The following is a 17,751-nucleotide window of genomic DNA, read 5'->3' on the forward strand; positions in this document are numbered from 1 at the left end:
ACTGAAGCCCGTGAGCCCTAGAGCCTGTGCTCTGCAACAAGAGAAGCCATCGCATTGAGAAGCCCACTCACTGCAACAAAGAGTAGCCCCCGCTCGCCGCAACTAGAGAAAGCCCGCGCGCAGCAACGAAGACCCAGCACAGCCAAAGATAAATAAATAATAAATTAATTAATTAATTAATTAAAAAAATTTTACATCTGCTGTGGTGGTAAGCGTTCTGCTTTGGAGGGAAGAGTTTATTGTCACTACTATTCTTACCATAGCTACTACAGATAGCCTCCATTTACTGCATGACAGGCCTTTTACACACATTTAGTATTGCTTTTTATTCCAATAATATTATTGCTTATAAAGAGAAAATGTTTTCTCCAAGGGAGCAAATTAGCAGCTATCCATCCCACCAGGTCTAGTAGCATTTGGTGGAATTTAGTTTTGTTTGCAGTGGTACTAACTAGTGGTGTATCTGGGGGAAGTTGTTCATCGGACAGTTGTAAACTAGGTAAAATTATGAACACTTCAATCCTGTTGCCTCGAGAATGTGTGGTTCATTCTGAGGAAGTGGTCCTATTTCCGTAGGCTCGAAATTTGAGTGAAATTTACAGCTATTAGTTCCTTGAAAATATTTTGGCATACAAAATAGAGTCCATCCTTACTTCACCTTTCTCTAAAGTAGTTAACAACATCGTATACGTGTGGAGGGCATCCTACTAAAATATGAATTTTTTAAATAAATAAAAATGCAAATATTACCAGGGGAAGTTACTGGCCAATTTTTAAACTCAATCTTTGTATTCTGGTTACTTTTATCATTGGCTTCTGTCTTCCTTTCCTGCAGCGATCAGTTAAAAATGGCAAATAGTTACAGTAGTGTAGCTATTTGACCACATATCTTGCTGTTAGTTTCCCTTCAGTATGAGTATTTGAATTCTTTTTTCCCAGTCAATCCAAGGACACCCTAATTTGTGCACGATGCATATATATTTTGATGTTAATTAAAGCTCAGGAAGCATAGCTCCCAAATAAAATATATTTATATGAAATATGAATATGCAGGGTTCAATGTAGTGTATGTAGTCTGTGATCCATTTGCTATGTCGAATAGGTGATTAGGGTAGGGGCTGGAAGGGCATCAGAAAAAATAGGAAGCCTATAGATCACGTTAGGCAAAGCAAGTTGTCTGGGGGAAGCCAGCAGTGTTCCTCTTGTCAGTAAATGGCCTTTGATGGCCTTCCTATGATGTACAAGGAAATCTCAGGTCAGTGGAGGACATCTCAGTTTTTCTCTCCTCTCCCAGACAATCGTGTAAAATTAGGCCACTTAGGGTTTAGACGGTAGGAAATACTTCCTGAAGATGGGAATTAGTGGAAGCCTACTTTGATGTTCTTACAACCCCAAGTAGACATCATCATCATTTTCCCCCCCTCTGGCTTATGACACTAATCTCACCTAGGGGCCTGATTCAGTCTTTTCTCTCAAATCTGTTGTTCAACATGTCATCTTTGTGATCAGGATATCAGAGTGGAGGGAATGACAATGCAGGATAGAAAATGAGAGGCCGAATTAGGGATAGGTCAGGAGAGGTCAGCAGAGGCAACCAACAACGAGACACAGCAGGAAAGCTCGTGTGGGTTTATAAAAAGCGTGTTTATAGACCTCTGCAAAGTGTGTTTTCCCTAAAGTAAAAGGAAATCCTCAGTCCCCACCCCATCCCCCAATCAAAAAAAGGAAATACTTGTGATGGAACACATTGCAAGGAGAATTTCCAGAATTGAAGGGTATCTTTTCAGGTAGAGGATTCTCTCTCCAGGTGCTTGGTTGAGCTAACCAATATTGCCTACACCTGTAAAAACGGCATCTTGGGAGTGCCCCGACTTTATTCCAGAACTCTTCTGATTCCATCCATTTTAAGTGGCTCTTTGCCTGTGGAGATTCAGTTGACTCCATGAATACATTATATGATTCTTTTAAAGTTTACACTTGGGAATATTTCCTTTTAAAATTATGAAAGTAATGTGTATATTAAAAAATTCAAATGGTACAGACGAATATACAATGAAAACAAAAGTTTCCCGCCATGACCCCTTCCCTTTAATCCACAGTCCTTTAAAATGAACTGCTTAATGTTTTCCTGGGTACGCTTCTAGACAATTCTCATACAAATAAAATATTTTTTAAAAATAAGGTATCAGGGCTTCCCTGGTGGCGCAGTGGTTGAGAGTCCGCCTGCCGATGCAGGGGACGCGGGTTCGTGCCCCGGTCTGGGAAGATCCCACGTGCCGCGGAGCGGCTGGGCCCGCGAGCCATGGCCGCTGGGCCTGCGCGTCCGGAGCCTGTCCTCCGCAACGGGAGAGGCCACAACAGTGAGAGGCCCGCGTAACGCATAAAAAAAAAAAAAAAAAAAAAAAAAAAAATAAGGTATCATATTTTTCGTTTCATTTATTCATCCCATTCTTCCTATTCCCCTCTTTTTTTTCTTTTTGTGCTCAAGTATTTAAAAGCAAATCCCAGACCTCATATTCATTTGCTTGTAAATATTTACATATATATAAGGACTTTAAAAACAAATAGCCTCGATAACTATTACAACATTTGAGAAGATCAACGATTGCTACATGATATTATGGAACACCCGGGTTATAATCAGTACTTTCTTAATTATCTCAAAAGTGTCTTTTTATAATGCTTTGTTCAAATCAGGAGCAAAATAAGCGTCACACCTTGCATTTGCTTTATATGTCTCTTAAGTGTCTTTTCATCTATAACCTCTTCCCTTCTTAAAATGCCAGTTACTTGTTGAAGAAACTGGGTCATCTGTCCTACAGAATGTCCCACATTCTGAATTTGTCTGATTCCATCCCTCTTGGTGTGTTTAACATTTCTAAAAAACAACCTGTATTTCCAGTAAATTTACTAGTTATGTAGAAGCTTGATTAAATATTTTGTAGGACTATTTCGTAGATGGATTATCAGAGGGCACACAATGTCTGTCCCATTTTTAGTGCTGTTGAGATGAATGGTTTTAGGTGTTGTCAGCTTGATTCATCCTTTAGAAAGTCCCCTACCAACCTTTCACCTAATGGTCTGAGAAGCAATTGATTCCCATTTTTTAGAAAATAAAAATAGAATCTCCCTAGATACATAGTTTCAATTCTTGCTTTATCCACTAAGTGTAATATCTTGGATGTGTTTCTATATTGGCATCTATAGATCTAGTTCATTTTAAAAAATGGCTTCTCATGTTTTATTTCATGGGCGTATTACAACTTATTTAATCAGTTTGGAAATGTTCCTGATTCCTCATGATTAAGAACAGACAGTCTGAGTCCTTAACTCTACTCGTTTTCCTATATCCCTAAATCGCAGAGACTACTGTGGCCCTGAGCAGTATAAGTTGATAGACTAGCTGTGTAGCAACACAGTGTCACAATAGACACCCTCCCCTTGGGGGCTGGTGGAGGAGAGAGTGATCTCAGCTTTCCTTGGAGGAAGTAGTTGGTTTGTTGGATTTCCTGAAAAATGGAAGCATTGGCAGCTGCCCGGTTGTAGCTCTTCCCAAAGTGAGTAGTGGGGCCCAGCCTCTGTGCAGAGGGGGGCAGTGGCCACCCGAGGGACAGAAACAAGAGGGTGACAACCCCTGACCTTAAGACCCCCTGATGGCCAAATTGGGAGCAGCATCTGCTGAAGCCGAAACTAAACAAGTCAGCAGTGGGAGCCTGAAATTTGTCTCCACTGGAGCTGGGCTTGTGAGGTTTATGACGGCTGTTTGGTTTTCACTGTGGTGTCGTTCTCCGTCCCATTTGACTTGTCTTTATTTCTTACCCTTTTCCAAGTTCAGGAATTCAGATGTGAACTTGAGTCTGGCAGTTTCCTTCAGAAAACAAGGTCTCTGAAGCCAGTCTTCTCTGGGCTGAGCTGGGACAGATGCGCTCCGAAGTGTGGGATGGCCTCTGGAAGCAGGGCTTTCCCCAGGCAGGTTGATCGGATTCTAAAAAATGGAACCCAGATGGAAGTATTGAGATGAACGTGGGTTTCTACCTGAAGAAAAGCAGTAATAAAGCTTCCTCATGGATATAAAGTCTTGGAATGGCAAAAAACAAAACAAAACGAAGCAAAAACAAACAACCCCCCCCAAACCCCACAGAACCCCAAAACCCAAAAAACCCAAACCAAAAATACCCCAAAACCAAACAAAAAGCCCCCTCAAGCCCCCCAGTTCCTTGTTAGTGTTCTTTATAGAGCAATGCATGTGAATTAGCGCTGGACGCAATGTGCCTGTTTGTTTTCCTTAATTTTCCTGTCTTTCTCCTTCTTCCAAGCTTCAGAAGAGGAAAGCGGAAAACCTTTCCAGTGCCCCATATGTGGTTTGGTTATAAAAAGGAAGAGTTACTGGAAGCGGCACATGGTGATTCACACGGGTTTAAAAAGCCATCAGTGTCCGCTCTGTCCATTCCGGTGTGCTCGCAAGGACAATCTCAAATCCCACATGAAGGTAAGCCACCTGCGGATGGGCCTCACGGAGAGGCAGGCACAGCCCGGGCCCTTGCACAAATCCATGCCCAGAGCTTCGTGTTGAAAGGTAGATTGCAATGCAAATGAAGCACATTGAAAAGGATCTTGTAAAGGATTTCATTATAAGCGTCTTCAAGTCCATCCGACAACCCAGAACTTAAAGCAGAGAGCAGCTTCAGTATCCAAACGTAGTGTAGAACCATCCTTTCCTATTGGGAAGCAACAGCCTAACTGGCCTTGCACGGTGATGCATTTTGGGGCACTAGGAGGAAAAGCTGGGGAAGAGCAAGAAGCAGGGAAAGACGGGTTCAGGAAGGATTGCTGGACCTGCCCCCCTTCCTGGAAGGAATGCCCTCTTCTGCTGTTGCTTTGCCATCCAGCTTACACACCCAGAGACATCTTACAGGGACCGTGAGGACACTGAAAGACACCTGGGCTTTAACTTTCACCCTGTGGGAGGCTTGAGGGCCACTCCTGACAAGACTGAGTCCCCTTGAGGCTGACAGTGTTTGAGCCATCATAATTCCCAGGATCACACTTAGCAAACATCTAAAGACATTGTTTTCGGTGTCCTATTAGGAGCAACTGGGGGGCTTGCGCCTGTAATGAGCATATAGGGAATTGACTAGACTATGTGTCACTCTTATGTGAGCTGGGGGGAAACCTAGTCATCTAGCAGTCTTTTTAGCAGACCCTATTAATGCTAAGGAATGCAAAGAGGAAACCCAAGAGATCAAAAAAGCATGGCTTCTGAATTTGACAGGCTTGCCTTTAAATCTTATTGTATAACTTACTAGCTAAGTGGTGAGCAAATGAGTCTTTAGACTTAATTTTCTCATCTGTTAAATGGGAATGATTATGTTCATCTGGAAGGGATATCATTAATATTTAAGGAGGTATTAGCAAAGTATCTGACACAGAAGTGTTCAATGGTGGTTATTTCATTTCAATAGCTATTGTTGAACACCTTAATAATAATAACCATCATTTTCACTGATGTTTGCAATATCGTCTCACTGTTGACATTACTTATAAAGTGTTTACTTTCCTGCCGTAAGAAGTAGAGCATGTGTACATAATTGAGGTATTTGCTTTTTTCAAAATGTTGCAGTCTTATCCTTCTGAATAGATCAGTAATCACTGTTTAGAATTGTGGATCTAAAAATGTATGATCAGACAGAACCTCTACCGACTTTAGGAAATTGCTTGGAAAATTAAAAAAATAAATTAAAGCCATGATATAATTTGTTTTCTACCATTTGCCTTTGTCTCCAGGGAGTAGCAGGCCCTTCATTTTCAGAATCCATTTAACCAGGGGTTCTGGTTGGTTGAATTTTACTGAGCTGACTCAGTGTTTTACTTGCATCCCTCTCATCCTCTGTCAACTCTTCCCAGCGTAAAATCTTTTATTTTACACCTGCAAAGTGGATTTCATTAGCAGGATGAGCCTTCCAAAGAAATGCCTTTAAAACTAAAATTTGTTTTTGTTACCGTGTCCTACTCTGTGTTTAGAAATCAGTTCTGGCAAATTTAAAGCTTCAGTGAGCAGAAAACTTGCATCTGGCCTGACACCTTGTAAGCCTGTTTTCAGCTCAGGGTCACTTAAAACAACCTATTTATAAACCCATGGGGAAAAAAAAAAAAAAGCTGGGTTTTCAATAGCAAGAACTACTGACCCTGAAACTATAGGGAGATGAGTTGGGTGCCTTGATGATACAGACCGTCAGCCATGACAGCGTTGCAGATGAGAGCAGCCAGGGCTCTGTGGGTCGTGGGGTCTTAGAATGCTTTCAGAACAAATCAATAACCAGTACAATAAAGCAGTGGTGTGAAATGACTACTTTATTCAAACTCATGGTGTCCTAACCTGTTGAGCTTTTGAGGAGGGGAGTGTGAGAGGGGCTTATGCAAGTTTAATTTCATCAGATGGTGTCTGCTTTCTTTTCTGTTCTCCACCTCACTTATGGGCCCGTGTTTTTTGCTTTGATCAAAGAATTCATGATTTAATTTTGATGAGACATACTTTCATTTTGGTAGATTTTGAAAACATAGTCTACAGAGAAACATAATAGCTGTGGCCTTAGGAATACATATTCTTTGCTCCGTGCACCAGAGGCTACAAGATGGATAGATTTTCTAAAACAAGTCCTACCTCAGAAGTAGGGGCAGTATAGCCTATAGATTAAGATCTCAAACTGCGTGGTAAAAAAAAAAACACCTCAGTTAGAATCTCGGTTCCATGACTTTCAGTAGCTGCGGAGCTTTGGGTGAATCATTTAACCTCTCCAAGGCTCCGTTTCCGCTCGTGGAGATACTAATCATACTATCTAGCTCACGGGCTTGTTATAAGGGTTAAATGAGATAACGGATATAAAGCACTTAATATGATGCCCAGCGTGGAGAAACACTCAATAAATACAGCCACTGTAGTAATTATTATCCGAAAGCCATCTGAATATATATTTACACTTAGAAATAAGTCGATGACATGGCATGAAAGAATTACTCTAAATTTTATTGCTTTTCTCTCTTCATGACATAGCTTTCGTGTTGAGAATTTAGAAAATACTGATAAAAAGAATCTGAAACTGGCCCTTAATCCCATCACGCAGAAATAACCATTATCATCCTAATCTTCTGTATTGATTACATAAAGCTACTTAAGGAAGAACGGGATTCTACTTTATTTGTTCAACAACTACAGTACTTACTGGGTTCAGGCACTGTACAATTTTCTGAAAGCCTGCCTTTCCTCCTCCATATATCACGCAAATGTTTTTATGGCTTGCTGCGGAAGGAGCTTGTAAATGCCTCCAGCTTCCTCGGGGTTATCTTAGATTTCCATTAAGTCTTTTACAACTTTCCTGGATGAGCGAGCGTACAGGAATTAAATGCGGAATTCATAAGCTAAAATTGAACAGAGAAGGTGTGGAGGGCTGAGATCGGGAACACGGGTGAAGAAACGGCAAGAAATAGGCAAGGGTCAGGGCGCCGACTTTTTCTAGTCTCAGGCCTGCCAGCTAAGGAGCTGACTCCTAGGTAAGCCCCCTCGCAGCCTGCCTTGTCCCCTCAGTGAGGTGGAGATATTTCCCGAAGTGTCCTCGTGTTTGTCCAGCTGCTACCAGGAGGTAGACCCAGTGATGCAACAGTCCTTATACTTCCCACCTCTTGGGGTGGTGACATACTCTCTCTGTGAAGGATGACCTGCAGAAAGCAGGTCTCTATGGGACCTGGAAAGAATGACACGCTTTAGTCAAGTGTTTCTCGACAGTAGCCGACCAAGAGGGGTTTTTAAGCCGATGTCGGGCTAAAGAGAGTACAGATGATCCCTTTCTGTCGGGAGAGCAGGGGAGAGCCTTCCCTCCAAGGCCAAATGCGAGCTCTCGCCCCTCCAGGAAGGTCTAGCTCTAATAAAATTCTAAGTGTGACCGTCAACACTTCATCCACTGTTTTTCTTTTCAACGGTCACTCATTTTTCTGCCACTAAATACAGCCAGGCCAGTATCGGGGGGAAGAGGAACCGCATACAGGACTTGGGCACAGACGCTTTTGAATCCAGGGCTCCCTGTTTGATTTTAGAACATGGGCTCTGTCCTTTTCCTTTTTCCAGAAGCTGCTTCCGGAGCTTCTGTTCTTGGATTAGCTCCTGTCCTCTCCCGGGGCAATAGATGTCAGGACACTCCTGAAATGGAATCTGCCCCACCGCACTGCTCCCAGGGACGCTGGAAGCTTTCAGCCTCATGACCTTTGCCACCTGGTTCCGGGGCGAGCTGTGGCTGGCACCTGTCAGGGTCCCCTGGGGCTGTGACCTGAGGCCCCCCCAAGGTGCTTGCTCCTGTGTGAACTGGTTGGAGGAGAGGGTGGGGAAGCTTCCCGATTCTGTGAGTGAGAAAGTAAATGAACTGCTCCACTCCAGAGCGAACTCCCTTTGTTGCGAAAAACAGAGACGGTTAACAGCTGGTGACAAAGAGTGTGTGTCCCCCCCATTCCAGCCCCTCCCGAGGTTGCAGAGGGGAAGCCTTTTAATGAGCAAGGCTTTGCTGTAACTGAATTTAAGCGTATACGGTTATCTCTGTGGAGAAATTCAGGCTTTGGGGGACCCAGAATCTCTTCTGTTGTTTTTTTCAAAAAGCCACAGTGGGGTGCTGTAGCGACAGGATCTCACCATTAACTTTTAATTTCTTTGCTTTCGTTGGTCACTCAACATTATTTAAAAGTATGTTTTGGCTGGTGAATAATGCTTTTGGATTGTACTCAGAACGCATAAACGGCTGTAGTAAAACTTGCACTCTTGGAAAGGAAGCCCGCGTAGAGGGGCCAGGTGGCCCAGTGGATTAAGGAATCTTTAACCTTTAACCTTCCTTAGACCTGGATTCAAATCCTGCCTAGATCACCTCTCAAAGATGAGAGGTCGGTTTGACTTGGGTTTTGAATTCCAACCACTCGTTTGTCCAAAATCACACAACTCCCCAAATCTCTTGGCCCAAATCTCCACCATTGGCAGTTTCTACTCAAGGGAGGGCCAGTCCTGAAATAGCAGGGTGGAGCAGGTCAGCCCTGAAGTACATTGGCAGAGATGAATGGGGAAGTTACAAGCTTATGAGCACCTGCCAGCTCCAAGCCTCGCTCGGGCCAATGCAATGATTTCCTCACTTTTTCAAGCACTAAATTTGATTGTGGCAGGAAGTAAGAAAAAGGTTCCTAGCCATTTTTACAGGTACTGTGCAGGCAAGGCTGGAACTGTGTTTAAAAGTCTGCATTCTTTCATTGCAGACAGAACCACGTTTGGAAACACTGGTTCCATCTTTCTGAGACAGCTTGGTGGGCATCAGCCCCTGGTTTTCGTCCCCCTCTGCTTCCTTTATATGTCATTTTGCTCTAGCCACGTGCTTTGGGGTCTCAGTTTCTCTGTCTATGAAATGGGAATACCCTGGAGGCATTATTTTCCACATTCTTAATTACCTAGAGAAGCATTTTTGAAAATGGAAATCATGTTTGCAAAACGTAACTAATTCTCTGGGTGGTAATAATTGGGTCCCTGCAGGGTATTTATATTACTTGACAGGTTACCTCTGTTGACCCCCAACTAGTAAGTATGTAAGTTCAAATTGTGCTGGGTTTATAATGTTTTCTCTGAAGACATCAACCGAGATGGGATGACTAGCATATTAGGAGGATTCTCCCCCAGACGGCCTCCATTGGCAGACAGCATCCTCAGTCGTGAGTATGGCTTTACTAATGGATTCTTAACCTGCGTGGACCTGCTTTATGTTTAGGGATGGCCCTCACGACCTGAAGCACGTAATGAAGTGCTCCTCTAGCGATGAGATTCCCTGGGCCGGCCCTTTGTACCGTGCGGAAATCGTTGCTGAGTAGCACGGATGTACAGCAGGGCGTTTTGCATCAGCACACAGTGGCTAGCTCACTCTTCTTGCTTCTCCGCCAGGTTCATCAGCACCAGGACCGGGGAGAGACCTTTCAGTGCCAGCTCTGCCCTTTCACTTCCTCCCGTCACTTCAGCCTGAAACTCCACATGCGTTGCCATCAGCACTTCCTGAGGACAGAAGCCAAGGTGAAGGAGGAGATCCCAGACCCCGATGTCAAGGGATCTCCCCACCTCAGTGACAGTGCCTGCCTGGGGCAGCAAAGGGAAGGAGGAGGGACAGAGCTAGTGGGGACCATGATGACGTCCAGCACTCCAGAGAGGACTAGCCAGGGTGGGGCTGGCGTCTCGCCTTTGCTGGTGAAGGAGGAGCCCAAGGAAGATAATGGCCTGCCAACCTCCTTTACTCTGAATGCTACCGACAGGCCGGCCAACCACACGAAGCTGAGAGAGCCCTCCGAGTATGCAGCCAACAGTGCGTCCGCGTTGTTCAGCCAGGACATCTCGGTTAAGATGGCGTCCGATTTTCTCATGAAGCTGTCAGGTACTTGAAGAGGGTTGTCCTCTCTCTCTCTCTCTCTTCTCTATGCCTCTACCAGTATTCTCATCTAGAAAATGAGCTGGTAGGACTAAGTGATTTCAAGATCGCTTGAGATTCCAGTCGTCTGCACGCTCATACATTTTCTCCTTGAGACTTGTTTTTTGCAGTCCTTTGGAAGTAGGCATGGCTGTGGTTTGGGTCTAAAAACAACAGGGATTGTTGATTTCTTTCTGGTTTTCCCCCTTTATGAGTTCTTGTTGTGGGGGACAGGCCACAGCGTGAGCCAGGTTGGTGACAGTTCTTTGTGTGACCTTGAGTCATTTTAACTTGTCTCTCCGTTGGGTTCTTTAAAGTGCTTGTATGGGTCATCTTGCTTTGTGTTATTCAAGTTCTTTATTGCCTTGATTTAAAAGATTTTTAAAGGACATGTACAGAGAGACTACTATTAGGAATTATAGAGTTTTAAAATTTGAGCAACTGATAAAATTATCTTTAAATTTTGTTTTTTCTAATGGAAAGTTCTTTTATTGTGGTAAAATATACCTAACATGAAATGTATCATTTTAACCATTTTTAAGTATACAGTTCTTTGGCATTAAGTACATTCACATTGTTGTGTAATCATCACCACCATCCATCTCTGGAACTTTTTCATCCTCCCAAACTGAAACCTTGTACCCATTAACCAAGAATTCCCCATTCCACCCTCCCCTCTTCCCCTGGTAACCATTATTCTATTTTCTGTCTCTATGAACATAAGTACTCCAGGTACCTCATGTAAAGTGTAATTAGAAAAAAAAAATTTTTTTAAACATTCTTTTGCAACTGCCCCAGTGCCTTTTAGAAAAAAGATGGAGTATGTTTTCAAAACTTATTACTAATTGATATCACCTTCACCATCAAATTATGCATGATGTTTCTTTTAGTTTTTTTCTTTTTTTTCCCCTCAATTCCTTAAGTTGTGGAGTTGAATGAGGGGGTGTAGAGATGCTGAGGGAGCGCTGTTTTTCCTGACGTTTTGGAATGAGAAAACATGTTGTGGGTCTGTGCTGCTACTCATTATATTTTTTAATGTCTGATTTTAAATTTTAAAAGAGATGTGGAGGGTGGGGAAAGGTCGGCTGAGAATTGGTTCTGTCTTTCAGTGAAGATGGCAGTCCCCAGGATGATTTCCAAATGCCATTTCAGCTCTTTGGAGATTGACAATACCCTTTTAAATGGAGAATAATTGGTCACCACCTTCCTTTAAATGGACTGTGAGTTGCATTTCACTAAATGTCATCGCCAGGTGAATTCGAGGTTCTGCTTCACTCTGAAGTCCCTTTGCTCAGTGACACTTCAGTCAGGTCTTCTGGAATGTCCCCATCACCCCAGGTCTTTGCCCCTCAGGAGTGCACAGCGCTGGTTGGGAGAAATGAGGAAAGGCAGGGGATGGAAATGAGGCACGGCAGAAAGAACTGAGATGGAAATGTTACAGGGAGGCATCCCACCCTGCAAGATGAGTGAGCTCGTCCTACACCGGAAATGATCCGGTGTCAGGAATTCAACCATGGCAGTGGAGAACGGTCTTCCCTTGTCTTCTCCTCTTGTATCCCAACCTAGGGGGACGTGTGATCTTTGAGACTCTGCTTTTTGTATTTAAACGTTTTTGAAAATGTGGGGGAAATTCAGGCTTCTGGTTTTCCTTTCGCCGCTGATCCTTTAGTTTTCACTTCTGGGAGATCTCTGGCTCTTCTTCTGAGATCTTCTGGTTCTTCCCACCAATGTCAGAGCAAAAGGGGCTCCTTTTCTGGGCTCTTCTAGCACTTTCCCAAGGAATGCAATAGCATATTCACTTAGCATAGCTTAGAAACAAACGGGGACATTTCCTTACTTAGCAGACAGGGGAAACTCAGTATGGGGTTAGTAACTCTTAGGAAGAGGGTACTCCCTTTACTCCAGGACTCCAGAAAGTTTTTAATCCTGAGGAAGGTGAGGGGGGTGGAGGAAGGTTTGATGGTACACAATTCCTGCGGAGCTCAGCTGTGAGTGCCCAGCATCAGGCTGTAATTAGCCCCAGACCCAGTCTCAGGGAGCACAAGATAAGGCCTGTGGCTTCTGGGAGCCAGGCTTGCAAACAGGAAAAACACAAGAGGAGAAGCCAGTCGGTAGGTTGGGGTGAAAAACTGTGCACCCAGGCCTTATACTGTGATCTGTTTTCTCAGTCGGCTATTGACGGGGACTTGTTTACGGGTTTGGCAGTCGCAGTATTTACTGACTGATCAGTTGGCATAAGAAAACAGATAACAAATGCACGCTGTTTATGCAAAAGGCCCGCGCAGCTATTTTATGGTGGCTTACTAGAGGTCCTGAAACCTGACTTGTGTGCACTGTTACCTAGCAACCTGTTACAAAGTCACCGGGGAGTGAGATGCATTGGTAATTTTTTTGTGTGTGTGCATATTTGGATGTAACTGTAAACTTGGTGACAGTGGCAATGCAGCCCACGGGAAAAGGAAAGGAATACATTTTCCGGAGGTGGGGAGGCATTATTTATTTATTTTTCTTCCACTCACTCTCTAGTTGGTCAGCCTCTAGAATTGATAGCTGCCGTCATTGTGGTTTTCTACCTGGCTGTGTCTGGACTGTGATCCCGGGACCAAAAGGCCAGATCCCGGGGAGCTGTGCCTGAGTTTCTAGCTCTTTCCCTTATCAGATGTCGGGTTAGCATCAGGCCTTGTCCCTAGGCATCATAACGGCGCCATTGTTCTTGCCGTGAATTTTTGAGCTGGATTCTGTGTGTGCACCTGCTGGGACTCTAGGGTGCAGCTGTTTGTGGACACGGGGGCTGGGAGTCTCTGTGCCGGCCACATCACAGTCTGCAGAACTGGAGCACAGTGGCAAATTCAAGCGTGTCCATACCTTCTTGTTTCCAAAAGAGAGATGGAAAACACTTGATTCTTTCTTGCTTGGTGATTAAGGGGAGTCTTTCTTGCTCCCACTGGATTAAAAATCACTGGTGGAATCCTCTTTTTTTTTTTTTTAAACCTTATAAGTGTGTAAAGGATGCTTACTATTTTTTTTTAATTTATTTTATTTATTTATGGCTGCGTTGGGTCTTTGTTGCTGTGTGCAGACTTTCTCTAGTTGCGGCGAGAGGGGGCTACTCTTCGTTGCAGTGCGCGGGCTTCTCATCGCGGTGGCTTCTCTTGCTGAGGAGCAGAGGCTCCAGGTGCACGGGCTTCAGTCGTTGTGGCGCGCGGGCTCTAGAGCGCAGGCTCAGTAGTTGTGGCGCACGGGCTTAGTTGCTCCACAGCATGTAGGATCTTCCCAGCAGAGCTCGAACCCTTGTCCCCTGCATTGGCAGGCAGATTCTTAACCACTGCGCCACCAGGGAAGCCCTGGAATCTTCTTTTAAAAGGACTCTAAATCCTTCCCTCCCTACCCCCATTTTGAGGTTTCCTAGTGTCTGTGATTGTGAAATCATACCCCTTCCCTGAACCATCTACTCTTCTTCTGCCTGAGCCCACACTTAACATTCCTTCGTCCTTCAAGATTAGCCTTGTTCCCTAGGACCAAGGCTTTCCAGGCTCAGCACCATAACTGATTCAGGGAAGAGGATGGGACAGTCCCTGCTGCTGGCTTTCTGGACTGTTGGAAAAGATAATTTTGCAAACTCTGCTCCAAGTTTCAGCCTAGGAGGCAGGCCTTTGAGGGCTGCAGCCTTGCGTATTTGCATCGATCTTTCTTGAAAGCCAAAAGGCAGATGCAGACTGTCGCATGTCAGGGCAAGGGATTCAGTAGCCGCGTGACTGGGGCTATGCAGGGGAGAGGAGATTAAATTCCTACTGTTTCTGTGCCTTCTCTCCTTTATCCAGTAGCAGTTCTCACCTTGACTGACATTAGACTTACCTGGGGAGTTGTTTTTTTTTTTTAAATGCCAGGGTCCAACCCCACTGCCAGAAATTATGATTCAGTTGGTCTAGGATAGGACCTAGACCTAGACATTGGTGTTTTCTTTTTTTTTTTGGCCACACTGCGTGGCATGCGGGATATTAGTTCCCCAACTGGGGATTGAACCTGTGCCCCCTGCAGTGAAAGTCTTAACCACTGGACCACCAGGGAAGTCCCTAGACATTGGTGTTTTCTTTAAAATCCTCAAACGATTCTAAAATGCAGCCAGGACTAAGGACCACTGATGTGGAAGATAAATTTGGTACCTGTTTTTGTGTTTGTTGTTTTTTCAGTACACCTATAGTTTTTCAGTGCAACTCTCTTCCTTCACTTTCTATCCAAGACCATGAAAAGGGCCTGGTGGTTCGGGATGGGTCTGAGGCATTCACTATAGGCCAAGGTTAACATGAACTGGAGGCCTGGGTGAGTCATGGTCATTGAGCCCCATGTTTTCCCTCGTGGAGCCACATGACAGGAGAATTAAAAGAAGCATCTTGATGTTCTCCAGTTAGAATTAGAAAGTCTCGAGACTCATCTAGAACATCTAGGAACTGGGAGTACCATCATTAGACGCCTGATTAAAAGTTGCCTGCTGTGGGCTTACATCGTTTCTCTTTCTGAAAACTACACTTTTCAAGATATCACATTTAAATCTAACTCTCCAAATTAGAACCAAGCGGTTGACAGAAACTTGGCACCTCAGTTGTTGGCTGGGAATATCTTTTTATCTTTTTGTACTTGGTTTTTTGAAAATAAAAGATACAAGTCATTTCAACTATTTTTAGTTTGGAAACTGGCCAGAAAAATTTATCCTGTCTCCCATATTCTATTAATTTCACAAAATTGGGGCCGAAACATCTTAACCATGAGAGGTGGACTTCGGAAAACAGTGACTTGCAAATGGGTCCAGGCTGAATTGTTTCGAATGTGTTAGGAGCTCAGTGGTAAAATGGCAAAGGTTCTCTTGAATAAACGAAGGGGAGCTGGTGAATGTTTGTGTTGTATCTTGCGGTTTCCCGTGGGCCTTTGTTCTGCCACCTCCATCTCTTTCCCATAATGTTATGCATCTGTAGTTACAATACGGTTTGTCTGTAAATGGCGGCTCCTTATCCTGTGATACCTTTGTTTGTGCTGCTGAAGAAGGAGGGGGCCGGGAGATGCCCGTTAACTAGGCATCCTTATTACCGGGTGGCTCTGATTGGCTTTCTGTCAAACATCTTAGCAACCTTCTACCAAGGAAGTGCCAGCCTTCTGCCATTCATGCCCTCAGGCTTTAGTGCCATTAGCTGGGGCCCTCCCCACACCTAAGCGTGCCTTCCCTCAGTGGGTTTATTTTTGGCAGTCTTCCTCTGTATCTTCAGTTTGGCCCTTTTTTAATCCTGCCTGACTTTTCTCATGATGGGCACTCACTGATCACTTGACTAAAATTCCTGGTGTCAGAAGCCACATTGTGGGCCGTCATGTGTGCAGGCAGCCCGAATGTCCTATTGAAATCCTGGATTTTACCGAACCTGGTGGGTGATTCGTATGAGAGGGACAGTGTGACTCTTTCCTGTTTTTCAGCCACTTGCCGCTCCACGGGATGAGGGCTGATCTGAGTCACAGAAGGGAGTAGGTGGCGTAACAAGAAAGTGGGACCTGGAGTTACACACTCATGTGCTCAGGCCTCCAGGGACGGAGACTTTGCGACACTGACTCATTGTTTATGATTTTTCCTTAACAATCACTTACGTGGTGCCTGCGCCTTGCTATTTAACCCGTTTGAACTTCATAACAACCCGAGAGGAAGATAGTGTTGGTATTCCCATTGTACAGATGAAAACAGAGAGGTTAAGAAACTTGCCCACGTTTACACAGCTCATAACGGTGGGACTGGGATTCTAATCCAGGCAGCCAGACTCCAGCATCCCCTCCCCCCACATCACAAAGTAAGGAAGTGGTGAAACTGGAGGTTGGCTCTGTTCTCTGCCCTTGTTTTTGTAGAGTCCGAGTCCCCAGCAAGGGAGCCATTCATTCTCTGAACGTCGTATGTTAGATGCCACCGGAAGTTGTGCTAATACTTGTGGGCTTTTCAGGCATTGTTTAGTGCAGATAAAGTAGTAAGAGTAAAGCCAGTTACAGTGTGTCTTCAATGGCTCTAACAAGCATGTAGTTGAGGAAACCAAGACTGGAAGTCAGTAGTGTTAGAAGGGTTGCCAATGGAATCCAGACGTTTCTTTCCTCACCGTGCTGGATAGAGCTCATCTCATTCCAGAATTGTCCGCACAGTAGTTGTTTACCTTGATAGACTCTTGGGAAAATTGTTCAAACTCTATGCTTCTGCACAACTGAATCCAGGTCATTTTCTTCCTTCCCTCAGAAGTACATTTTCTTCCACTCACTACTGTTGTTACTGTTGTTACAACTTCTACTATTGTTATCCTGAGCCTTACCTTATTACTAATCAGAAGGGTTTCCAGTGAGCCGGGGCGGTGCCAACAACTTGATGTAATTTCTCAGTTAACCCTCCCAACAGCCCTGTTAATGTTAAACCTATTTTATAGATGAGGAAGCAGAGGCTTAGTAGGTTTTGGCGACCGAGGGATAGAGCAGAGATTCAGCGCTGCCTAAACACTTAATAAGCTATTACCTAATTTTTTTTTTTTTTTGTCAATTGAGTGAACTGTCTTTTGACCTCCGTCTGCTTCACTGTTTATTTTCCTTGGCTTCAAACCATGACATCGTTTTTAATGCATGCTAATTCAGTCACTAATCTGGTTAAATTTTTGTGTGTCTTCAAAATACACCCACAATCCATCCCTCGAGCGTGGGCTTTCCTGGCCCACCAGCTCCCTCCCAGATGCTTCCTCCACCCCAGGACCCTCCCTCCCCTCCGCCAGGCCTCCAAGGCGTTAATGGACTCTTCTGATACCTCTGGGATCAGGTTGTGCCCCTGCCTGGCTTCCTTCTCCTGAGTAATGGTATCCCCACTCCTCTCAAGAAAAATGCTGAGTCATCGCCAGCTGGTACTCACTCCCCCTGCCCCCCATTTCCATTTACCTGCCTTCCCTCATGTTGCAGGAGTCTGGTCACTGGAACCATGGAGTTCCATAAATCTTCCTCCTGTTAGGTAAAATGGGGGAGGGGGGGTTCTAAAAAGAATTAATAATGTTATTAAAACCAAAATAACTAGGGACTTCCCTGGAGGTGCAGTGGCTAGGACTCTGCGCTTCCGCTGCAGACGGTACAGGTTCGATCTCTGGTCCGGGAACTAAGTAAGATTCCTCATGCTGTGCGGTGTGGCCCGAAAACCCCCACAAAATAACTAGTTTAATGCATCTCCGACCCCCAGTGGTTCCGTATCTTCGTAGAGAATTTCTAGCAACATTGCGTCTTATTGCTGTGA

At 44.5% G+C, this 17,751-nt stretch overlaps 1 protein-coding gene across 4 annotated transcripts in view; it reads left to right on the forward strand.

Annotated features, from left to right (window-relative positions):
- Positions 1 to 17,751, forward strand: part of ZNF827 (zinc finger protein 827) — a 176,825-nt gene that overhangs the window by 43,598 nt on the left and 115,476 nt on the right. For 3 of the 4 annotated variants that reach the window (XM_032633168.1, XM_032633169.1, XM_032633167.1), the window contains exons 3-4: positions 4,317 to 4,489; positions 9,956 to 10,436. In XM_032633168.1, the coding sequence (XP_032489059.1) occupies positions 4,400 to 4,489; positions 9,956 to 10,436 (571 nt within the window). In that variant the 5' untranslated portion in view covers positions 4,317 to 4,399. Of the gene's footprint in view, positions 1 to 4,316; positions 4,490 to 9,955; positions 10,437 to 17,751 lie in introns of those variants that run through there. The other variant, XM_032633171.1, reaches the window with a different exon arrangement.

Source organism: Phocoena sinus, chromosome 5 (assembly GCF_008692025.1).
Source record: "Phocoena sinus isolate mPhoSin1 chromosome 5, mPhoSin1.pri, whole genome shotgun sequence".
Lineage (NCBI taxonomy): Eukaryota > Metazoa > Chordata > Mammalia > Artiodactyla > Phocoenidae > Phocoena > Phocoena sinus.